This window comes from Haematobia irritans, chromosome 3 (assembly GCF_050003625.1).
Source record: "Haematobia irritans isolate KBUSLIRL chromosome 3, ASM5000362v1, whole genome shotgun sequence".
Taxonomy (NCBI): Eukaryota; Metazoa; Arthropoda; class Insecta; order Diptera; family Muscidae; genus Haematobia; species Haematobia irritans.
In genome coordinates this window covers 26,820,462-26,847,428 of record NC_134399.1, presented here as the reverse complement: position 1 = coordinate 26,847,428, position 26,967 = coordinate 26,820,462, and the positions used below count along the sequence as shown (strand labels likewise).

The window sequence follows — 26,967 nt, the reverse complement described above, 5'->3', positions numbered from 1 at the left end:
TTAGGTTATAGTGTGAACTTAGTATTAATATTGGATTTGTATCTCAAAACACGGTTAATTTAATTTGTTGACAACACTGGTAGCATATGGCAGTAAACAAAACTGAACTGAACATACGATAGATTTTTTGTAATGTAAATAACAATATCATGGATACTACCGCAGCTCCTTATAGAACTTGTGGAGAAATCCTGTTGGGAAATTTGTCTAAATCCAAAAGACAATACGTCCTTAAATGCAGTTGTAATGAAGAATTTTTCCTATTTGAAGATTTCATTATACATCACTCCGACCTGCATGTGGATGACGAACGTGACCAGCATTTGGAAGGCAATGATTTTTTGGATGAAGTTCAACAGCATGAGTATTGTAAAGAAAAAGTCGAACAAGTCTTTGATGAAATCGATGAGAAAGAGGAAAGTACAAATAATCGATGTATAGAAGAATTATTTGAGGAAATTGATGAAGCTGAAACAGATGATGAGGTAAGAATTCCAAATCTGCAGAATTTCAATACTCAAAAATGGAATTTGAGTTGAGCGGACATAAAACATTTATACGAATTTCTGATACAAACATCTTAAGAATCCCATCGTCGTCTGTGATGGTTTAAACTTACTTCCCCTTTCGAATTTTGCAAAGGTCGGCTTTACTTGCAAAAACTTCATACACCTCATTAGTAAGATTCAACCTGGAATACGGTTCCTTAGTTTGGGGCCCCAAATCACCTTATTACAAGGTGATTTGGATAGCTTTGATGATTGGAGTAGGGTAAATCTGATAGATTTGAACCTGAGAAAATTCAAGTTTATGCGATTCTTTAGGTTTAGGCATATTGATGCTCGGTATAGTATACGGGGCTCGTTATTGGAAGAGGTTGATTCTTTTGTTGATCTTGGCATTGTTATGGATCGTAGGCATAATTTTAATGGTCATATTGATTCGATGGTGAGTAAGGCGTATGGGGTTCTAGGATTCATAAAGCGTTGGGCGAAGGAGTTTTCGGACCCTTATGTTATAAAGAGGCTTTTTATTGCCCTTGTTAGACCCATTCTAGAGTATGGTTCTATCGTGTGGGATCCTCAGTATGAAGTTTACATTGATAAGATAGAATCGGTTCAGAAGCGGTTCTTGTTGTTCGCTCTGAGATTGAGGCTGATTAATTTGCCTACTCTTAGGAGCCGACGGACGATGTTGAGCTCCATGATGATGTATAGGTTAGTTAGTGGGGATATTCCATGCTCGGAATTGATATCTAGGATAAGGATAAATGTTCCTTTTAGGGTATCTAGGAATTACCAGTTTCTTTACATTGATTTTCAACGTTCGAATTATGCTTCTGTGGCGCCTATTCGTATTATGTGCATTATTTTTAATTCAATCTATCATCTAGTTGACACTAACCTTAGTATTGATATGATGAAGTCTAGAATTTTAGCATATTTGGATAACTAATACATTAGTTTTATTGAATAACCTAATATTTGATCTTGTGTTTTAATATATCCGGCCGATGAGTCCTTCTCTGTAGCTGGTCAAATCCCTCTGCCTCCACCCCGCCATGGTCCGGATCATGGTGTATACGCTGTCCCTATATCATGGGGACGAGGTCCTAACGGTCGGAAGGGGCAGGAAAGTGGGCGATACATGGCAAAATTTAATCTGAATTTGTCCTTAGCAGAATTCAACGCCAACATTCAGAACTATTAAGGAATCGAAAACATAATATCTTATGATAAACTCCAATCCACACACCTCACCATCTTTATTTTAACATATGCATGTTTGTATCTCTTTCAGAATTTAGTGCAAGTTCCTGAATCGGTTAAGAAAACATCAGAAACAAATCCCGATAGTGAGGATGAGGGAAATGATGGACAATTTCAATCGGATGAGGATGAGGTAAGTAACTGAATATCATATATTCTTTTTTATATTGATTTTAATTCACTCTATCACTTTATTGACATTGATGTGATAATATCTGAACCAAGATGTGTATAGATCCGATCGAACGGGTTCATCTGAGCAGATGTAAATCCCAGTGGTAAATTCGATAGGTCAGAATTTTAAATACCCCCCATCGCATACAAGAATTTGCTTTTAAAATACATAATTGCATGATCATTGTTGCTATAGATATTTAAGGACAAACTCAGATGTAAACATTTGAAGGTAGAAACATATGAAGTGAGCTCAAATTAAAAATGCGAAAATTTTTTTTAATATTTGAGAATTTATTCCTAAAAAAATGTAAAAGGCTTACATATTTGATAGTATCGTCATGTTGGCTAAGTTTAGCAGAAATAGGTCAAGATTTATGTATAGCCCCCATATAAACGAGAAGTTCACCAATGTGGTATCACAATGGACTAAATCGTCTAAGTGAGCCTGATACATCGGGCTGCCACCTAACGTTTACGTTTACAAAAATGCACTACTTCACCAGAGTTTAAGGTGGAATTACATACAATGCGGTCATGCATTCGTACGTTATATTCGAATGCGTTGGCGAATACTATTCTTCAATTGAGTTACACAGCATGCGTTGGAACACCAACAAATAAATTTTCTAATTATATGCTCCACCTCTGCGCTTTTTATTATATTTTTATATTTCACACACTCTTTAAAGTATAGGACTTTATGTTTTTCAACTTCCTCAATAATTTCTCGTCCATATTTTAGATTATTTTTCGTTTGTTGATTTGTTTACATGTTGTTTAATGTTATCAACGCGCCCGAAAAGTTAAAAGTTCGCCAACTTCATGCGTCATATGTATACGTTACTTTTATGAGAGGACTTTCTTCTAATGTAATCGAAAAAAAAAAACGAAAATTGAAACTTGTTTGGGCATCGAATATTTTCTTTTAAAAAATACAATTTTTTGGGAATTAATTGAAACCTTTATAATTCTTTAACAAATTATGATATCATTATAATTTAGTTTTGCAGGAAACATAGTTTTAAAAAATAATAAATAAAATTCGTATCAAAACTCTCCAAGTTGGAGACTAGAGAATCGGCTGCGGCATTGGCCACATATTTGTTTTCGGGGCAAGAGGTCGATTAGCCGAAGCTTTTTGAATAATTTCTTTCATATCGAATCCCAGTGTTGAATTTGTCTCAGTCAAAACACCCAGTACAAATAAAACGTAAAAACTGTACAAAAATCTTTGTCGTTATAATATCAAACTACAGAATTTTGAATACTGAAAAGTCTGTCAGTTCTAAATGAGTATTATAAGACATAGACTGAGTTACCTTTTATTGTAGTTTTTTTTTTGCATTTGTTAAATAAAATATGCTAATATTGAACTAAAACTCTCCAAATTTTCTTTCGTTAAAAATTTCAGGAAAATAATCGGCTTCGGCCATTATTCGGTAATTATTGTTTTTTTTTACCGAACATCGGCTTCCGCCGAAAAAACACGCTTCGGTCGAATTTTGTGTCCCCCATGTAAAAAAGCCTTATTTTTATAATTTGCCTATTTCCCAGCTGCTTGCCGGTAGGACGTGAAACCTTTTACAGTTAGAGTCGACACATGAGGCATTCTGGAAAAGAAATTGGCTTAGAAATCGGTGCCTTACAAAATGAGAATTTTTAAAACAAAAATTTTTCTTTGTAGATTGTAGGATGAGAAGAACTCATATACTACTTGACCCAAATGGCCGATAAAATCTTAAAATGTATCCCTATCTGCTGTTCTATATGAAGCAAGCAAAATTGGGAGAAGTCTAAAACAAAATGTTACGACAGAACAATTTAGGACGAACAAAATTGATCTAAAATTCAATATTTTTTTGAAATTCTGAATTGCAAAATTCGTATAATTTTGTAGGGAATGAGTTAAGAAAAGAAAACAGTGATGGAGGAGTTCTTTTGTCGTACCACTTCAAAAGTCAGGGAGCCCCTTTTATGTGAGTAATTATAGGGGGATAGCAAGATTGAGTGCTATTCCCAAGGTTGAGAAGAGTGTGACGGATGTTTTGTCGCTTAGCATTTCTTCGATACTGGATTCTTGCCAGCATGGTTTTCGTAAGGGCCTATCGACTACTACGTTGTTATATAAGCTGGACAGGATTAGATTGTCCAGTACACTTTTGGCTTGGATTTCATCGTATCTTGAGTGCCGTACGCAGATTGTGTTTTTTGGTGATTCCTATTCGAGGTGCTTTGATGTCCCATCAGGTGTGCCTCAGGATAGTCATTAGGGCCCTGTCTTATTTTTATACCCTCCACCATAGGATGGGGGTATATTAACTTTGTCATTCCGTTTGTAACACATCGAAGACCCCATAAAGTATATATATTCTGGGTCGTGGTGAATTCTGAGTCGATCTAAGCATGTCCGTCCGTCCGTCTGTTGAAATCACGCTAACTTCCGAACGAAACAAGCTATTGACTTGAAACTTGGCACAAGTAGTTTTTATTGATGTAGGTCGGATGGTATTGCAAATGGGCCATATCGGTCCACTTTTACGTATAGCCCCCATATAAAGGGACCCTCAGGTTTGGCTTGTGGAGCCTCTAACAGAAGCATATTTCATCCGATACGGCTGAAATCTGGTACATGGTGTTGATATATGGTCTCTAACAACCATGCAAAAATTGGTCCACATCGGTCCATAATTACACACAAAAATTTTTTTTCTGATTCAATCACGAAATTAATTGATCCAATTAATTTTTAATTGAAATGTCTTCAATCACAGAAATGATAGTATCAATTAAAAAATTAATTGAAGGTCAATTAAAAAGTTAATTGATCCAATTAAAAAATTAATTGATACTATTATTTTTGTGATTGATTTTTGTTTCAATTAAAAAATTTGTTGAATCAATTAAATTTTTAATTGAATATTTTTTAAAACTCAATTAAAATTTTAATTGGAAAAATTTTCGTGACATTTTTTTGTGTGTATATATAGCCCCCATATAAACCGATCCCCAGATTTGGCTTGCGGAGCCTCAAAGAGAAGCAAATTTCATCCGATACGGCTGAAATTTGGTACATGATGTTGGTATATGGTCTCTAACAACCATGCAAAAATTGATCCACATCGGTCCATAATTATATATAGCCCCCATATAAACCGATCCCCAGATTTGGCTTGCGGAGCCTGAAAGAGAAGCAAATTTCATCCGATCCGGCTGAAATTTGGTACATGATGTTCGTATATGGTCTCTAATTACCATGCAAAAAATGGTTCACATCGGTCCATAATTATATATAGCCCTCATATAAACCGATCGCCAGGAATTACCAGTTTCTTTTTATTGATTTTCAACGTTCGAATTATGCTTCTGTGGAGCTTATTCGTAGAATGTGCATTAATTTTAATTCAATCTATCATATAGTTGACACTAACTTAAGTATTGATATGGTGAAGTCCAGAATTTTAGCATATTTGGATAACTACCCAGCAAAAAATTTGGAAGTTCTTCTCAAGGCATAACTTTAAAAGAACTTCCAAAAATGCTCTCCCAAAGATGTTCTTAAGAATTAAGAATTAATAAAATGGTACAAATTATTTAAATTTAGCCGAAAGAAATATTAAATTTTTGAAAATATTTGATGACAAACGTTACAGACAAGCGTTCTAATGCATTAAAAATCATAAAAAAATTTAAAAATTATTTGTCAAAATATCACAACAATTCTTAAAACACTGAATTCAAATCAAACCTTAAGAAGTGATGCAAATTGAGTGCAGCGACTGTTGAAATGTTGGACATCCGTCCTATGACAAGCCCGTGTTTTATCGCTTCTGCGTCAATTTGGCACCACTTCCGGATCCAAAAAAAAACATTTTCACTAGTTTTTTGACGACACTTTTTTTTACTGGGTAATACATTTGTTTTATTGAATAACCTAATATTTGGTCTTGTGTTGTAATATATCCGAATTATGAGTCCTTCTCTGTACCTGGTTAAATCCCTCTGCCTCCACCCCGCCATGGTCCAGATCATGGTGTGTACGCTGCCCCTACGTCGTGGGCACGAGGCCCTCACGGTCTGAAAGGGCGGGTTTGTGGGCGATGGGACCGTTCGAAAAAAAGTCCGCCCAAGAACGGACCATCCAGAAAAAAATACAAGTCAGTGGACCCACAAGCTTGCAAGCATATAGAAAAACACCTCAGTTTTCACACAATATTAAAAAATTTCCAGAATTATTTTCAAAAAAAAGCGACGATTACTTTTTAGATGAAATATTTTCATACTTTTTTTAAATTGAGTCAAAATCAAAAATCCATGAGTAGATTGAAACTAATTATTAACAAATATATACGGCCGTAAGTTCGGCCTGGCCGAATCTTATGTACCCTCCACCATTGATTGCGTAGAAACTTCTACCGATGGCAAGGTATCTTAAAACTTCTTAACATCGTCTTTTAAATTGTAAGTTAGTCCATACGTGGTATATATTATACTAAAAAGGTATATACAGATAATAGTATATATAAATAGAGAGATATATTTGAAATATGGGGGTCGCTTTATATGGGGGCTTTATACAATTATGAACCGATTTGGACCAATTTTTGTGTGATTGGGGATCGGTTTATCTGAGGACTATATATAACTATAGACCGATATGAACCTAGTTTAGCATGGTTGTTAGCGGCCATATACTGAACAATATCCCAAATTTCAACTCGGGCGAAATTTGCTCCGCCAAGAGGCTCTGGACTTCAAACCTGGGGATCGGTTTATATGGGGGCTATATATAATTATTGACCAATATGGACCAATTTTTGCATGGTTATTACAGACTATGTACTTGCGCCTCTTACCAAATGTCAACTGGATAGGATGAAATTTGTTCCTCCAAGAGGCTCCAAAACCAAATCTGGGGATCAGTTTATATGGGGGCTATATATGATTATGGTTTGATATGGACCAATTTTCGCATGGTTGTTAAAGACCATATAATAACAGCACATACCAAATTTCAACCGGATCGGATGAATTTTGCTTCTCCAAAAGGGTCCGGGGGTCATATCTGGGGACCGGCTTATATGGGGTCTATATATAATTATGGACTGATATGGACCAATTCTTGCATGATTGTTAGAGACCATATACTAACATCACGTACCAAATTTCAACCGCATCGGATGAAATTTGCTCCTCCAAGAGGCTCCGATGGTCAAATCTGGGGATCGTATTATATGGGGGCTATATATAATTATGGACCGATGTGGACCAATTCTTGCATGGTTATTATAGACTATATACTTACACCAATTACCAGATTTACTTACACCAATTACGGATAGGATGAAATTTGCTCCTCCAAGAGGCTCCGGTGGTTAAATCTGGAGATCGGTTATATTGGGGCTATACGTAAAAGTGATCCTATACCATCCGCGGTATAAACAAAAAAAGTTAAGTGTTTTGGAAAATTCTCTGTTATGAACACGTGTTAAATTTTGTTTCGATCTAGCAACTACTTCATATAGAAACAGGTGTTCAAAAAAGACGCATCTGCAATTTTTTTTTACAATGGAAACATTAGAAATGCGTGCTGTCATTAAATATTTACATAAAAAAGGTTTATCGGGACAAGAAATTCTTAATGATAGGGTGAATGTGTTAGGTGAAAGTGCTCCTTCATATGCAACAGTAAAAAATTGGGTTGCTGAATTTAAACGTGGTCGTACAAGCATTGAAAATGAACCACGTAGTGGACGTCCAAAAACAGCAACAACAACAGGAATTGTAGCCAAAGTGCATGATATGGTATTAAATGATCGACGAATAAAATTACGTGAAATTGCTAATATCATCTCAATCTGATCGAGGCATCTCAAATGATCGAGTCCATTTAATTTTGCATGAAGAACTACAGATGAAAAAGCTTTCTGCAAGATGGGTGCCACATTTGTTAACAGTCGATCAAAAACGCATAAGAATGAACATTTCTAAAGCTTGTTGGATCGTTTTAAGCGAAAAAAAATGGATTTTAAGCGTCGTTGATGAGACATGGATCCACCACTATACTCCAGAAACAAAAGAACAATCCAAACAATGGACTGAAGCTGGAGGAAGTGCCCCTAAGAAGGCAAAAACAATTCAATCGGCTGGTAAGGTTATGACAACGGTTTTTTTATTGATTGACTATCTGCAACCTTTTGGATCAATTAAATGTACAAATTCGAGAAAATGTCCTGGCTTACAACACAAAAAAAAATTTTCATCAAGACAACGCACCAGCGTACAAGAGTGTTTTAACAATGGCTAAAACCAACGAATTAAAGTACGAGTTGCTTGACCAACCACCTTATTCTCCTGATTTAGCTCCCAGTGACTTTTACTTGTTCCCAAATCTAAAAAAATTCCTTGCTGGCAAGCGTTTTACCTCAATTGAAGATGCAATTACAGTTGTAAACCACTATTTTGAAGACCTTGAGGATAATATTTAAATCAAGGAATAGAATTGCTAGAAAAGCGTTGGACTAAGTGTATTGAAGTTTCGGGAGATTATATTGAAAAATAAAAATATTTTTGAAAAACTAAATATTCTGTTTCATTGATAGGCTAAGAAGTTTCCGAACCGCCCTCGTATGGTGGAGGGTATAAAAAAAAACTAAAAATATTCATCTATTTTTTGTTGGAAAATATGTTTTGTTACAACTTGTATAATGAATATTTTAATTACAAATGTACAAATTTTAAATCGTTTTTTTTTTGGCTTTATTGTTTAAATTGATTAAAAAGCTATTTGTATTAGTTGTTTTTTAATTGATTACGTTCTCAACATCAATCAATTTTTTTATACATCGGTTGTTATTTGTGGGCTTTTTTTTATTCCATTTTTGTCATCCAAAGTTTCGCTGGGTGTTTCCAGCTACTTTAGGGATGGTATTTTTTTTTATTGAATGTGGCATTATATGATATAACAATTATTTTATATCATATAACTGGTTTTTTATATTTTGGCGATATTTTTTCTATTTTGTTTTATAAAACCTGTTTCGATTCTTTATCCGAGCAAAAGCTAAAATTTAAAAATAATTTATGAAATCTGAAATTTACTACATTACTTGGTTTAGAAGTGAGAAAAATATAGAGAAAATAAAATTAGCCAGACAGTTTAAAAAAATGTTTTGCTAGTAAAAAACGTCAACGTTTATGCCGAACTAACTTTTTTATCTCGAAAGGGTGGTTAAAATTTCAAGGGCCGATGTTGATTTTGAATAAACTATTTAGGAAATTATTGTAATTTTATTTTATTATGATATATTGATATTACTCAATTATGTATGGAACAAAATATCGGCCAAATGGGCGCCGCGACCTCGGTGGCACACCTTCATCCGATGGTCCAAAATTTCGATGACGCTGAGGTATAATGGAGGTTCTATGCCGTTAATGTGCCGAATTATCTCATCCTTTAGCTCTTGAATTGTTGCTGGCTTATCGACGTACACCTTTTCTTTCAAATAACCGCAAAGAAAAAAGTCCAACGGTGTCAAATCACATGGTCTTGGCGGCCAATTGACATCGCCATTACGTGAGATAACACGGCCATTGAATTTGTTGCGCAAAAGAGCCATTGTTTCGTTAGCTGTGTGGCAAGTGGCACCGTCCTGCTGAAACCACATATCTTCCCCATCCATATCTTCCAATTCGGGCCATAAAAAGTTCGTTATCATCTCACGATAGCGAACACCATTCACAGTAACTGCTTGACCGACCTCATTCTGGAAAAAATACGGCCCGGTGATGCCGCCATAAACCGCACCAAACAGTCACTCTTTGTGGGTGCATTGGTTTTTCGACAATCACTCTTGGATTCTCATTCGCCCAAATGCGGCAATTCTGTTTATTAACGAATCCACTGAGGTGAAAATGTGCCTCATCACTGAAGATGATTTTCTTCGAACCATTTCTTGGAACCATTCTGCCCATTCACGACGTTAATAGTTCAAATTGAGTAAGTCTGAAATAGAGAAATGTCAAATAAAATTCGGAAACAAACTTGGCGTTTAGGTATGGTTGAAATTTAACCACATAATGAATATTTTAATTACAAATGTACAAATTTTAAATCGTTTTTTTTTTTTGCTTTATTGTTTAAATTGATTAAAAAGTTATTTGTATTAGTTATTTTTTAATTGATTACGTTCTCAACATCATTCAATTTTTTATACATCTGTTGTTATTTGTGGGCTTTATGTACTTTCCAATCAGTGTATGAACAATTGCGATATTTATTTTTTAATGTTTGTGTTAAATGTGTTAAAAATCCATGAATGATAGAAACAGCGCATTATCTTCCGCCTATTTTCTCCACTTTTCAGTATGATATGGAAGACAATTTATGCAGGTCATTTGTTTCGGACTTCTTAGAAACGGAAGAAAAATTTCTTACTCTCGTCGAGGCCTATAAAAACCAGCCTCAACTTTGGAATCTCAAAGAATATCCCTATGTAAGGTCGAGTACCGAACGGAATACATATTTCACAAATATTGCTAATGAATTAAGAAATAAGCTGAATGTTCAGGTGCCCAATGACTACATACGCGTTGCCATATATCGTTTACGCCAATGCTATAGAAATAAATGTGCGAATTCAGGAGCATCTGGTGAAGAAAATGAAGGTGTACGATCAGCTAAAGCGAGACCTAAGTGGTACTTTTCGAAATTGAAATTTTTGGAACCATTTCTCTGCAAGAACTCCATTGATAAATTAGATACGAATCAACCGTATTTGCAAGAAAATCAAATTAAAAAATTGCTGAACCTATACGAGAGATATCCACATCTTTGGAATACAAATCTAATTGAGAGCGTATGCAAAAACAAACGAAATGCGTCCTTAAAACAATTGGCGGAGACAATACATTCGGAAATGGGATTGAAAGTATCTGAATTCTCTTTAAAAAAGTATTTGAATGGCTTACACTTTCGCTTCTGCAAAGAAAAAACCAATGTTTTGAAAGCAGATGGCACTCCCCTACATTCTTCCGTTTATTACGAACACATGAAATTCCTTTTTGATCACGTGGGACCCTTTTACTGTTCCGAATGTAGTCGTAAATACAGAAATCCCCTACATTTGAAAGCACATAAATGCCAAAGTCATGGGTGCGAACGTTTGTCATGTCCTCAGTGTGGCAAACAATTTGAACAAGTGGAACCGTATGTGGCTCATGCTAGACGTCACATGAATGATTTAAATGAAAAATGTACAGTATGTGGGAAGATGTTCTTAAGGAAAGCGGATTTGAAATTGCATATGCGCTCACACACAGGTGATAAGCCTTATTTTTGTGAAACGTGTGGTGCCCGTTTTGCCATGCCGACCGCACTTCAACAGCACCGAAAAAGACATACGAAAGATTATAAATGCCATTGTCCAATATGTTCTAAGCCGTTCTATACTAACGATCACATGAAGAGACACCTTGAAACAAAACATTCCGATGTACGAAATTTCGAATGCCAAACATGCGGAAAAGCTTTTAAAACCAAAAAAACTTTGATGGGACATGAATCTACACACGAGGAAGGTCGCAAATATCCATGCCCATTGTGTGGTAAAATGTATAAAAATACAATTGGTGTATCTCAGCACTTGAGAATCCACCGAGCTAAGATTGAAACAAAATCGAATCCCTTATTTAACCAATAAATTATAAGCTATTGTCCACTAAACAAGCGTATTTTTATTTCAATTTTATTTGTGAGTGAAGGTAGTGAGAAAAAACAGAAGAGAAAGAACATAAATAAAGAAATTTATTTATTTTTATAATGCCTGTACGATTTTTGAGGGTGGTCCAATAAGAACTCAGCCTAAATAACCAGAGAATGAAGCCGCTGATTTTAGCCGCCGCCGATTTTTGCAGTCGACGTCGCCGCCAAATATTTCGACTCATAACGATTAGAATTTAGCCTCCAAATAATCAAAAATATTTATTAAAAATATAAAAATCTATTAATAATTGTTGTATTTTGAACTTTTGATCCACAATTATTCAATATTAGGTTTCTATAACAATTTCGCAAAAATTTTGCTCAAAAGATTTGAATGATATGTAAATTTGATTGTAAGATTGGTTGTACAACTAATCTCATAACCATTTAGATAACCTCAATTTGATTTTATAATGTATAAATGTCCGCCGCCGAGGGCAAGATTTTAATATCAGCCGCCGCCGATAAAAATAATTCGGCTTTATTCTCTGTATATAACACAAATTTTAAAAAAATTAACGATTTATTGTTCAATTTTTAATCACCACTTAAAACTAATTTTCTCCAGATATACCTCCATGGCGACCATGTCAGTCTCATTCGACCAATATTTGTGCCTAGTGAGTAACTAGGCATGTTTTGAGACGAAAAACTCGCACAAAGGCAAATCAGGAGATTCATTACCCTATTGGAGCCAATATACATATCTTCAATTCAATGTTACATTGTTCCAAAACTTCGCCTTAGTACAGCCCAATATGGATGCGAATCACATCTTAGGAATCCTAGAAAACGGTGGCCATAACCTTTCTGGCGAATGGGTCGGCTTTTATTTTCATCGGACTATCCTTAGTTATGGTCATTTTCCGGTTTTATCAACAATGATTTAAGGTAGTGTTTGTCCTCAAACTAACAAACATTTTTTATGTTGTGAATAACAAAATTCTAGATGTAAGACGCTCATATAATAGGCGATTGATTGGTTTATATCCCTCCGAATCAACTCAATTCAAAACAACGATTAAAACAAAAAATGCATACCAAACAGTGTTGCCAGTATTTTCCTAGCGCTTGTCGCCAAACTAGCAAACCCTTTATTCACACAAAAAAATATCAATTAATTTGAACGTAGTTTGTAAATACAATTACGATTTTAGTCACTTTAGCAACCAATTTGGTTATATCAACAAACATTTTGTTATATCAACAAAAATTTTGTTGAACTTAAAAAACTTCTGTAACAACAATTGATTGTTAGCTCAAAAATTATAATATTATTTTCTGTGTTCTGTTGTGAATAGCAAAATTCTATATGCAGGACACTTATACGATATATTGGATTATATTCCTTTGAATCGACACAATTCAAAAAACGACTAAAATACAAAAAATGCATACCAATCAATGTTGCCAATATTTTTCTATCACTCGTCCCCAAACTAACAAACATTTTTGCTTCTATGAATAACAAAATTCTGGGCCCTCATCAACTAGGTGATTGTCCTCAAACTAGGGCTGTCACCCGGGATAAATCCCGTCACAAAATCCCGTGATTTTCAGGACGGGATTAATCCCGGGATTTGTTGTTTTGAATCCCGGGATTTTTCGGGATCCCGAAAAACTAATTCAAATTTGTTAAATTTGTGGCTTTTTAGCATTATTAATAAATTGGAATCTTCATTCAGTGCAAACGGCACTTAGATTTCATACATGAGGTATACCATAAAAAGCACAATTTCACAAAAATCGAAGTAAACGATAAGGTCCTCAAACAATGATAATAGGTCCGTCGACAATATATCAAGATCGCGTTGATGTGATAAAAATTTGGATGCCTTGATATTTTCAAGAAGTTACATAATACCATGAAGTACAAAAGTATTAACACAAGTGTACGAAACTATACCTAATCTAATCAAAATCCTTGAAATGTTTTACCGAATAAGATAACGATATGAAATTGTTTTTTTTTTTGTCATAATATTTTGTTTTATTTTTTATACCCTCCACCATAGGATGGGGGTATATTAACTTTGTCATAAAGTATATATCGTTGCCGTGGTGAAATTCTGAGTCGATCTGAGCATGTCCGTCCGTCTGTTGAAATCACGCTAACTTCCGAACAAAACAAGCTATCGACTTGAAACTTGGCACAAGTAGTTGTTATTGATGTAGGTCGGATGGTATTGCAAATGGGCCATATCGGTCCACTTTTACGTATAGCCCCCATATAAACGGACCCCCAAATTTGGCTTGCGATTGCTCTAAGAGAAGCAAATTTCATCCGATCGGTCTGAAATTTTGTACATGGTGTTAGTATATGGTCTCTAACAACCATGCAAAAATTGGTCCACATCGGTCCATAATTATATATAGCCCCCATATAAACCGATCCCCCGATTTGGCTTGCGGAGCCTCTAAGAGAAGCAAATTTCATCCGATCCGGCTGAAATTTGGTACGTGGTGTTGGTATATGTTCTCTAATGACCATGCAAAAATTGGTCCACATCGGTCCATAATTATATATAGCCCCCATATAAGCCGATCCCCAGATTTGACCTCCGGAGCCTCTTAGAGGAGCAAAATTAATCCGATCCGGTTGAAATTTGGTACGTGATGTTAGTATATGGTCTCTAACAACCAAGCAAGAATTGGTCCACATCGGTCCATAATTATATATAGCCCCCATATGAACAGATCCCCAGATTTGTCCTCCGGAGCCCCTTGGAGGAGAAAAATTCATCCGATCCGGTTGAAATTTGGAATAAACAAACTAACAAACACGCAAGAATTGCTCCATATCGGACCATAATTATATAGCCCCCATATAAACCGTTCCCCAGATTTGATCTCCGGAGCCTCTTGGAGGAGCAAAATTCATCCGATCCGGTTGAAATTTGCAACGTGGTGTTAGTATAAGGCCGCTAATAACCATGCCAAAATTGGTCCATATCGGTCTATAGTTATATATAGCCGATCCCCAATCACACAAAAATTGGTCCATATCGGTTCATAATCATGGTTGCCACTCGAGCCAAAAATAATCTACCAAAATTTTATTTTTATAGAAAACATCGTCAAAATGTTATTTCTATAGAAAATTTTGTCAAAATTTTATTTCTATAGAAAATTTTGTCAAAATTTTATTTCTTTAGAAAATTTTGTCAAAATTTTATTTCTATAGAAACTTTAAACTTAATTACACGGATGAAAAAGACTGTTTTTCATATGTTTGGCTATAAACATTATATGTTTGGAACACAAATTTTTAAACACAATATTTTTGAGTGCAAGCATATGATGTTCATAAACTAGCATAACATGTTTGGGACATATATGTTAATATGTTAGAACATATTATGTTTGGGACATAAAATGTTTGTAAATATAATATGCTTGGATGCAAACATATATTAATTTAGAAATAGCCTATAAACATATATGTGTTTAGTAGCTTGGAGCGCTATTTAACAGGGCGATATTGAATTAAGTTGGTGGTTGTTGGTGGCTTGTTATTACAAAATTAACATTTTATTTTTCCTTGGGCAATTGATCAGCTACTTCTTTGATCCTTACAAACTGTGTGGTCCGCTGTTCGAATCCCCGTCCGGCAAAAGGTAAAATTAAAATAAAAAAAAATCATACAATTGAATAATTTCTTCTACAATGTTTGTATTACAGAAAAAGGTGCTAAGAACTAAAAAATCTCGTGGAAGTGAGAAAGATGTGGGGGAATATACAATTGGGCAGAAACAAAATTTTGAGCATTCAGGTCGAAAACCTATGTTGTTAGCACCTATATTACCTGTTTATTTTCATAATTCATTATGATTGTAAATATATAAATAAATAAATAAAATTTTAGCACAATATTGTTTGGGAGAATTTATTTTAAGCATATAATATTTTTGGGTGCAAAATGCTTCCAAACATATTATATGTTCACATAATAACATATTGTTTTTTGGAAGACAACATTATTGAATTTGGATGCAAAAATACAAAATGTTTGGAACTTAGACTACCCAAACATATATTGTTTAAACCAATATGCTTTCAAACATATTATATATTGGAAGAGATCAAACATATAAATGTTTGGGCAATACCCAAAAGTGTATATGCTTGAAGCAAAATATGTTTGGGAGTATATGTGACAGAAGCGATTTTTTGTGAGCGTGTACGCAATCCATGGTGGAGGGTACATAAGCTTCGGCCTGGCCGAACTTACGGCCGTATATACTTGTTTTTTTTTTTTTCTTGTTGAGTTAGACTAGATGTTCGTTAGATATTATAGCAATTTCAAATTTTTTTTAATTTTCTCTTGTGTTCTTTTGTTAATAAAATTGAATTAAAATAAATGTACAAATGGCGCTGTAGATGTTTATTAATTAAAATATTTAAAAAATCCCGAAAATTTCGGGATCCAAAAAAAAAAAATCCCGGAAAATCCCGAGGTTTTATATTTAAAAATCCCGAATACCGGGATTCATAAAAATCGATCCCGAAAAACAGCCCTACCTCAAACTGGCAAACCTTTTTTCTGTTGTGAATAACAAAATTCTAGATGCAGGACATTCATAGAACAGGCGATTGTCCCCAAACTAGCAAACATTTTTGCTTCTATGAATAACAAAATTCTGGATGGAGGACATTTCAAAACAATTAATTTTATACTTAATGACATTTAAATATATGGACTACAATACGAGATAATAAAAAAAATAGCATGAATTTTCAATATTTAATTTTTGTTTAGTTATTTGAAGGTAAAAGGCAACACTTTATTAAAATTTTGATTTATAATATGTTAATTCTTTTAATTTAAGTTTTGTTATGATTATTTGTTAATATTTTTTTCAAACTTGTTGTTCCTTTTTAGATTACTTTAAATGCCGTCAAAAACAAGAACTTCATCTCCACTTTCCTAGCATCCCAGGAAAATTTCAATATTTTCGTAGATGCATATAAATGTCAACCCCAGCTTTGGAATTACAAACTATATCCTATTAATATTTCCAAACAGGAAGAGGATATGTGTATCCAGAATATTGCTAAAGATATCGAAGACCGACTCAACATACAAATGACCTCTCAACAAGTTCATGCTACAATATTTCGTATACGAAAAGTTTATAAGGGAAAATTGGATCGTTTGGCTATTTGCGATGAACAAGCTGCGCTCAAAGCTTCCCGTTCTGGTTACATGTCAAAATTATCATTTTTAGAGCCTTTTTTAACCAAACACTGTATAGCAAAGATAGACCCATGTCAAGCAGAATTGAGCCAAGATGAAATAATAGAATTACTTCACATATACGAGAAATTTCCGAATCTTTGGAACACAAATCTATTGGAGAATGTGTGCAAAAATAAAAGAGACGAATCCCTGCAACAAATGACAGAGGCTATAAATGCCAGATTTGGAATGACGATTCATGAATACTCCTTAAACAAATATTTAGATGGTATACAAAAGCAATTTTACCAAGAAAAGTCCACTATGATAAGAACTGGAGGACATAATTTTACTCCATCCGTCTATTACCAACACATGCAGTTTCTAACCGATCATGTGGGACCCTTCTATTGTTCTGAATGCGATCGAAAATATAGGAGCCCTTTGCAGTTAAAGGTACACAAAAAGGAATGCCATAATGGCGAACCTCTATCATGTCCCCAATGCGGAAAGGAATATGACAAAGTACTACCATATGTAGCACATGCCAGACGTCATATGCATGATCTACATGACCAGTGCACAGTTTGTGGAAAAATGTTCATAAGGAAAGCTGAACTAAATCTCCATATGCGATCGCACACTGGAGAAAAGCCTTATTTTTGCGAGATATGCGGTGCTACATTCTCAAATCCTAATTACATTCGAGATCACAAGGAACGACATAGTAATGAATTCAAAGTGTTTTGTTCGATATGCTCCAGAGGTTTCTACACTAAAAAGCAGCTAAAACGCCATCTAAACACAAAACATTCAAATGTACGAAATTTTGTCTGTAAACAATGTGGAAAAGCCTTTAAGACTAAGACTAACTTGGTGTGTCATGAACTAACGCACGAAGAAGGTAGAAAATATCCATGTCCACTGTGCGGAAAAATGTACAAAAATACCATCGGAGTATCGCAACATTTGAGAACACATCGCAGCAAAGTCGGTACGGAATCTTATACAATACCAAATAAAAAATAAAGAATATATTCAAAACAACTCGGTATAGGTGTTCAATATTTAGTTATTGTGTTTGCCTTTTGGTCAACATAAAATTTAATTTATAATGGATATAAAATGAGTCGGCTTCATTCTCTGTGTCAAACATATCTCAGATATTGGCCACACTACAAGTCATGTTCGAAGAAATTGATTATGTCTTGCTGCTGCTTGTTAATAGAATCGATAACACATTTATCGATATTTTACTTACCTTTTTTAGCTTTCGGCCACACTGTAAGATTCTTTACAAACACATACTTTCCATCCGGTTAAACTTTTAGTCTGGACGGCGCATTAGTGTAGGCGGTAGGCGAAATATTCACCCGTATTCCTGAAGTCGCCCTCGCCGTCGCTTTTCATCTGTCGCCACTAATTGGTATTCCGTTCGTCGATATATTATGCTATCGACGAAAATCGGTATTCCTGGTGTCGCCAATATCGTAGCTTTTTATTGCCGTTAAATTTACCAGCGACGAGTTTAGTGATAATTTTTGAAGAAGTTTTGAAGAACAATTGAAAAATAAATTTAAAATATGGGTATTGGTAAGAGGTAAAGTGACTAATTACAAAAAAATGGGAAAAAAGGAACTAGAGATCAGCCATTCGATGAGCTAGACTGACTCCAACGATTTAAAACCGGTTGGAACAAATGGTTTTTAGTTTAATGTCTTTGAACTTTAGAGACAAATTGTAACAAATGATAGAAAAGCTGTAACTATTATTAACAAAATCTATATTGTTCAAGTATTTATTCCAGCTTCCACTCTTTGAGGAACTCATGTTCTGAGCTAACCACGATCACAAATCTATTGATATAAAAATGCGTTATTTATACCACATAGATCTGTATATATACTCGTAGTAGTTATGGTCATCACATACACATCATAGAAAAGAAAACTGCAAATTAATGTAAACGTGTTGATATTTCCATTTATTTTTAATAGAGATCCTTTAAGGCCAATGTAAAATACATTTAGCACAAAACTTAGATAATGTAAATCATTTATTATATTATTTTTAAAAGCAAATAATTAAAATTCAGTTTTGCACATTGTTTTCTTTCACGATGATCCTTGTGCCATTGATCTCAGCGTCGTCGCCATTTTTGTAGTTTTGGAAGCTTTAACTGTCCTCGAATATATATCCACATTTTATCCGCGTCAAATTAAATATTTTTTCTTGATTTTCCGACTTATAATTGCGTCAGAAATAAAATAAACCGAAAAAATTAAAATTCTTTTTTTGCACATCAACTGATTTTATTACCGAGTATTGTAATTGGTGCAAAAAGTAATCGTCGTCTCGCCGTCGCCACTTCACAGGAATACCAAATGAATGACGAGACGATTTAAAAGCGACAGACGACAAAAAGCGACGGCGAGGGCGATTTCAGGAGTAAGGGCGATTTTTTCCGCAACGACAAATATAATAAGCTTTCGGCAAAAAATCCACTCTACTTGTTTCAGAGTGTTTTTGATGTCAATGGTTTTTCATTATTTAATATTGGAAATGAATAAAAACATGTAATATATTTTTATTTGTTGAGTTATTTCAAGATTAAAGATTGACCACGTGGCCAGGCAACAACAATGCATAGTAAAATCTGTTAAGCGATGGCAATACTACACCATTTCCCGCCAACGAATTAGAATAGATTTTAATTTGGCGACACGCCGCTATCCGTCACGATATTTCGTCGCGGAGGTTGGGCTTCCCATAAGGATTACAAGGGTTCGCCTATCACTATGGTTATACCCAATAAACACAGGAAGAGCGTTTTTCAAATGCAACAACTTTTCAGTTTGAGGGTAAATATAATTTTCAACATAAATTCAACTTGACTTGAAATAGCTCATCTTCAATACATCTTCAAATTGTTTGCGAATTACTTTCAATTTGCCAAAATGTTGACGAAATCTTTGAAAAGGTATTGAAGATAATATGAGAAAACTTTGACAAAACACTACCCTAAAATGCAACGAAAAAACCATGTGGTTTTCAAATTTATTTGTGCAACGAAGTTCGTGGTCAATTGCAAGAAATTTAAAAAATGGAAAATTTTAGACAAAAGGCCGGTATGTACCTCTAGCGAAAAATTTCATTCCCATAAGAAATGCATTGCTATTTATGCTAACGAAATTTTCGGTAGCGTTTAATTTCGTAAGCTGGTACGCATCTCTAATGAAAATAACAGGGTTGTCAAAAGCATATTTTGGCAGCAAACATTTAATTTATTACAATCATTGTGTGCGTAAAAGTTTTAAAAGGTCTGTAAATAATAAACAATTTATTTGAGGAATATTTGGAACATATATTAACAATTTTTAAAAGCGATTAGCTGGTTTAAAATTTGTGCACACAGCCCTGTTTTTTGTTGTAGACTTAAATAAATTTTTGCTACCGAAAATTTCGCTAGAGGTGCATACCGGCCTATACTACAAAACAAGTTCAAAACACACGTTTTCCTCCAAAACACGTCAATTTTAGAATGTGAACCCACCTAAAGGTAAGTACTATGTTCGCTTTTCGAGTTGAAATTTTCGCGGTTACTTTATTAATACAGTTCAATATAAAGCAGATAAATTAATTCAATTGATGCACAGTTTCTTGTTCCTCTAAATTTCGGCAAGATATTATGGGAATATGTTTGTTATCATTTACAATTTTTATTATTTAAGGAAAAGTAATCGCGAAAATAAAGTGGTTTTCAACTCGAAAACAGAACATAGTACACACCTTAATTTGGAATATACCCCGAATAACATACCCTATTCAAAAGTATATGTCAAAATAATGAAATAAGTTTCATAGAAAAAAAAGAATAAACAAAGGCTTTTAAGAACATGGACATGTGAAAATAACATAAAAAATTGTTTGCCTTTGCGCTCGCGGTAATTATTTGGCATAGGTTGCATATATGTGAATTTCGAGTAAATGTGAATTTCTAGTTTCCATGGTAACTGTCAAACTAAAACATCTCAACCCGGTGTGAACGTTGAAATGTTTTGGAAAAACGAGTCGGTGGGAACATAGCATTAATAAAAAAATCTGCGAAAATATTTTCGTAGTTATCGATAACCGAAACAACAACTCGATTATGCTATCGCTATTTCCAAAATTCCTCAGCATTGATATCACAAAGAGAAGAAGAAGAGAAATCAAAAACTTTGACAGAATTGTACAAATTGTTGTTGCACAAATCTAACGCAATTATTTGATAAACATTTGGTCTGACACCACACCAACATTATTTCAGTAAAATTCCGGTGGATAAAGGCGTTTCTAATTCCATTAACTATACCATCTGTTTAAAAGAAATTGTGCTAAAGTGACAAATAATGGAAAAATATGCTGACTATTTGAGATGTGGGGAGATATACAAATCCCCTGCACATTCCAACAAAACCCCCTATATTTTGAAATGTTATCAATGTGCTGACATATTTCTGCTTTTGGAGTCCTTTATTTTTCACATTGAAGATTATTGCAATGGCAGTGCCAGCGGTGGTCATGATGAAGATGAAACTCTTGCAACGCAACAGAAATTAGAAACCCCAATTGAAGAAGAGGTAATTGACACAGCACAACATTTCGAGTACAAACTACAAACATTTGAAGTCTTATAATTTCCAGGTTGTTGTGGTAAAAAATGAACCAATACAAAATATTGAATTTGAGGAAGTCATATTAGAAGAAAGTGGTAATATTGCTGCTGTCCCAGAAAATGGATCAAGTACAGATGATGCGGATGAAGGGTGTGATGGTTTTGAAGTCTATGAAGTGGTGGATATAAGTGATTCCGATGATGACGTTGTAAGTTTATGTCGGGTTTTGTCAAAGAACTACGAAACTAAATTAAGCAAAACGATTGCAAGCAAAGAATTCTTTAGACAATCAATAAGGCAATGTAAGCTGGACCTATAGTCGAAAATGTTGCCCAGGCATTTGGACGACTTAAACACGGTAATTCTATACTAAATATCTTCAGAAACCCCATTCAACTGCGTACACAGTTATGACTTAATCTACGTTAAATTTAATTTAGCGAATATGCTCGTCTCATCTATTTTATGTTTTGAAAAACTATCCTTCGGGGAATGGACCAAAACCCAGGATCGACACGGGACTAATCCCTGGTGTGTATGGTTCTATCCCAATTCTGGTCAAAACGTATGTAACGGACCAGTTGCTTTAGCATGGTTTTGTCATTGACGAGGTCGTGGGCTCATTCCGATATACAAGTCGTCGAACCGTTTCAATCCTTAGGCATTTGGATATTTCATTTCATTTACCCAATAACATTTTAATATATGTTGACTAAACTACCAAAAGAGAACGACCAACAGTGGAAAACTATGTTTGTTAAATTTGCCACGCTTAGGACCACAAAAAGGTTAGATAGACGATCGTTTCGGAACTGCCTCATTCCTCATTAACATCCTTTACTTGCAGCGAAACAATTATCCGAGAAAAATATTAGGCAAATTCAATAAAACAGCTGTGAACTACACGTTTTTGTATATGAAAATTGAGATAAACTAGATCATCGGTACCAGAGTCCTGTGATTCCTCCGTCAGTGGCAATTTGACCCAATTTCCCATAAGGGCTGTATGTCTTTAACTTTTTATCATAGACGAAATAAACAGCAATGACAGAATATTGTTACTCTCTCTAAACTTGTCACAAGGGACGTGTGTCATGTGGACCTTGAATCACGGTTGCCACAATCGGTAGAATTCTACCGAAAATGGTATATTTTTTTCTGTTTGGTAGAATTCCTGATGCTTTGGTAGATTTTGCAGAATATTCCTCTCCAACTAAGGCTTACTTCACAAATTTTTTATAGACATAAAATTTGGACAAAATTTTCTATAGAAATAAAATTTTGACAAAATTTCTATAGAAATAAAATTTTGACAAAATTTTCTATAGAAATATAATTTGACAAAATTTTCTACAAAATAAACCTTAACAAAAAATTCTATAGAAATAAAAAATTTTACAAAATTTTTATAGAAATAAAATCTTGACAAAATTTTCTATAGAAATAAAATGTTGACAAAATTTTCTATAGAAATAAAATGTTGACAAAATTTTCTATAGAAATAAAATTTTGACAAAATTTTCTATAGAAATAAAATTTTGACAAAATTTTCTATAGAAATAAAATTTTCACAAAATTTTCTATAGAAATATAATTTTGACAAAATTTTCTACAAAATAAACCTTAACAAAAAATTCTATAGAAATAAAATTTTGAAAACATTTTCTATAGAAACAAAATTTTGACGAAATTTTCTATAGAAATACAATTTTGACAAAATTTTCTATAGAAATACAATTTTGACAAAATTTTCTATAGAAATACAATTTTGACAAAATTTTCTATAGAAATAAAATTTTGACAAAATTTTCTACAAAAATTAAATTTTGACAAAATTTTCTATAGAATAAAATTTGGCACAAAATTTTTTATGGAAATAAAATTTTGGCAACATTTTCTATAGTCATAATATGCTCCCATGTACACAGATTCATTCACGAAATTAATTGATCCAATTGATTTTTTTAACTGAAATTTCTTCAATCCCGAAAATGGTAGTATCAAACAGATAATTAATCTCTTCGACACTTTGAATTATTTTTTTAATTGGTTCACTTAAAAATTTAAATTATTTTTGCCACAAAATGTAATTAAATTTTCAACTTCAATCAAGTTTTTAATTTTATATATTTTGCTGATAGTCGTTTTCTGTACAGGGAACAGTGTGGATGTCAGACAAGATACTTTTTAAGCTATTATCAAAAAGAGACCCGAGTTTCATGATTATATAATTAGGTACAAAAATTCTGTACATCTGGCGTCCATCCGTCCCTAACAACTCGCTGCCTTCGTATAAAAAATATAACGGACCATATAATTGAATATTTTGTTTTATTATATCGCTAAATATTTGCACATACTAATTATGATCATCTATTTTCAGAATATGTCTGCTGATAGTACAACATTATCATCATTTGTCACAACATTTATGGAGTCACGGACAAATGTTATTGAACTTATAGCTATCTATAAGCGACACGTGCTGGATAACGAAACAAAACTTAGTTATTGTCCAAAATTGAAGCGGCGTGATTTAGAAAATATCACATCGAAATTTAATAACAAACGCCGATTGAATACAACCTGTCAAGAAATAAATGCTGTTATCGAGTTTCTGCAGCATCAATACAATCAGTCTTCAAAAGAATTGAATGAAACCAATGGCGAGAAAAGCATAAAAATAAATTGGTATATTCAATTTTTAAATTTTCTGGAAATATATAATAAGGATGGAAACATATACCAGATAGAAAATCATCCCTCGAAATTGACCCATGAAATAATTCTGAAAATCCTGCAGATATATCAAGAATTTCCATATTTGTGGAATACAAATTTAGTGGAATATTGTTGTAATAACAAACGACGTGTAGCCCTTGAAGAAATGTCACGTACCCTAGAAATGGAATTAGATTTAAAAGTCAGTGTTAATGCATTAAGGAAATATTTGCAATGTATTCACAGTTTTTGCCAAAGAGAAAAGAAGAAGCGGATACTCATAAAAAATAATTCATCCATGACAAATTTTTCGGACGAGTTTTATAAAAATATGACGTTCCTTTGGCATCACGTGGGGCCTTTCCAGTGTCCCCAATGTGAAGACGAGATAAAATGCCCATTTACACTGAGAATACACAAATTCAGTTCTCATGGTGGTCCGATGCCTTTTACATGCTCTTTATGTAAACAACAATTCCGAACGTCCAACCTATACGTTTACCATGCTAAATGGCATATGAATGACTTAAATATCGAATGTAAACTTTGTAATAAAAAATTTATAAATGCATCTGAACTGAAAGCGCACATGCAGGCTCACAAACAACAAAAGCAAACAACAATAAAATCTACTGCTAATTCTAATATACTGTTAAATACAAGTTCTAAAGGTGTGACAAAGAGACCCGTTGCTTTAGCACTAAGTTCTTATCATAAGTGCCACGACTGTGGAATAATGTTCACCACACTGAGTAGTCTTCAATTACACATGAAACGACATGCAAAACTACTGAAAAAGTTTTGAAAACTTAGATTAATTATGCATACCCCTAGACGTAATTTTATTGTAAATAAATCAGGAAAACTAACAAAAATATGTCATTGCAACGAAATTGATTTAATTTATCACCATGGAATATATTTTCGTTTTTCTTCAAAAAATGTGTGTTCATATTTTTTCTGTGTTTCTGTTATCCCTTTTATGAGCGCCTAAACGTAATCCCATGATGCATGCAATATTCTTTCGGTGTAGGGGGATTGTATTCAGGCGGATATGCTAACCATTGCACTACGATGGCTTCTATAAGTTCGCTCTCGGACGTATAGTTTAAAAGATATGAGCAATAGAAATTGTTCATATAAAAATTTCGATTTTGGGATTTAGGTGGAATTTTGTATTTTCTAAAGGTGATCACGAATTGAGTTCCTTTTCGCTCTAAGGCGCATAGTTTAAAAGATATGAACAAAATAGGGGTTCCCAATTAAACAATTATATTTTTTCAGGATTTGCAGAGGAAGCCCAACGTTCCTTCCATAAACCATCGTATCTGACATTGATCCTGTAAGTATATATAGATAGCAGGGGGGAAGACATCGGTAACGATGATTTTCTTCCCGCATGCGCCTTCATTAGCCACATCCGCCTCCACATTTCCCATTATTCCATAATGTCCAGGTACCCAGCACAGAGTGATATTATGCTGTTCAGTGAGAGCTCTAAGCTCTCTACGACAGCGGCTGACCACTTTCGACGTTGTGTTCGGATTTCGTAAGGCCATTATTGCTGCTGACTGTCGATGAATAAGCTGATATCGCCATTGAATGTCGGCCTCATCAACAGTAGTTCAGCAGCCTTCGCAATGGCAAATACCTCCGCCTGAAAGATGCTGCATCCGTCATCCATCTTGTATGACTCCCTGATACCCAACTCTTCGCAGTAGATACCACTGCCAGTGCCCTCATCCATTCCCGAGCCATCTGTATATATTCAGGTCTCTCCTAATATACATGCTGAGTCGCCATAAAGTCCGTCCTAATATCTCGCCCAACTGAAGCAACGAGTTCCGTGTGTCTGCTTACCGAGTTTTCGAGCGAGTCCAGGCTCTTCAGTCTCATGAGTATAATCTCCGCTGTTCTATATCCATACAGCAGGACAGATTACACATTGGTCTCCGCCTATAAATATCCGTGTCCATATCCGACCATAAATATATACAGACCCCATTGAAACATTAAAGACAATTTCAATGGCTCTTTTATTTACTAAAATTAACAGAACTATTATGAATAAATCGCCAAATCTATTTAAAAACATGAGTGTTGTCAACATTGAAAATCTCCCACGTTCATTGCAATCACATTCCCGATATACACTCGTTTTTTAACCGATGCCGATTGGTTTAATACTAGAGGTCTGCACAATTCCATTTGTAAATACACGTGTACTTGCTACATGAGTACATCTATTTGAGAGTCGCAAAACAGTTGGTACGCATTTTGATGAACACCAAAAGCCACGAGTAACTTCTTGTTGCTACTCTGATGTCTTCACTACCAACAAACACATATTCCTCTTTCTCTCTTATTGAAGTGTACTCAGAGTGATCACGTCGAGTATGTTGCGAGAACAAAACTTCATAGAGTACTCCATGTACCACGTGCAGTTTCAGAAATACAAAAAACAGTTACTCTCCATAATATATGTTTTCGGTTTGTTATAAAGAACGGCAAACGTTAAGGTAAGTGTGTGACATATATAAATATATGAAATATGTGACATACATATGTACGTATCTATGATTAATAATAATGGAAAGTTTTGCTTCACACATAACTGAGAAATACTTGTGGTACCACGTGAAGTGAAGAGAATCCATGTTGTACTTTTTCTCAAGTACTTGCATTTTTATTGTTCCTTTT

The 26,967-nt window shown here is 34.2% G+C and overlaps 2 protein-coding genes across 2 annotated transcripts; both read left to right on the top strand.

Annotated features, from left to right (window-relative positions):
* The first annotated feature begins 77 nt into the window (after positions 1 to 77).
* LOC142230806 (uncharacterized) lies at positions 78 to 25,144 on the top strand. Its single transcript, XM_075301430.1, has 7 exons — positions 78 to 485; positions 1,801 to 1,902; positions 16,592 to 17,914; positions 21,010 to 21,119; positions 21,276 to 21,510; positions 21,575 to 21,754; positions 23,930 to 25,144. The coding sequence occupies exons 1-7, from the start codon at positions 150 to 152 to the stop codon at positions 25,070 to 25,072; spliced, it is 3,429 nt and encodes a 1,142-aa protein (XP_075157545.1). The 5' UTR covers positions 78 to 149; the 3' UTR covers positions 25,073 to 25,144.
* Positions 4,032 to 11,673, top strand: LOC142228868 (uncharacterized). The gene is made up of 4 exons (XM_075299404.1): positions 4,032 to 4,193; positions 8,866 to 9,005; positions 9,170 to 9,173; positions 10,313 to 11,673. The coding sequence occupies exons 1-4, from the start codon at positions 4,032 to 4,034 to the stop codon at positions 11,645 to 11,647; spliced, it is 1,641 nt and encodes a 546-aa protein (XP_075155519.1). The 3' UTR covers positions 11,648 to 11,673.
* Positions 25,145 to 26,967: the final 1,823 nt, after the last annotated feature.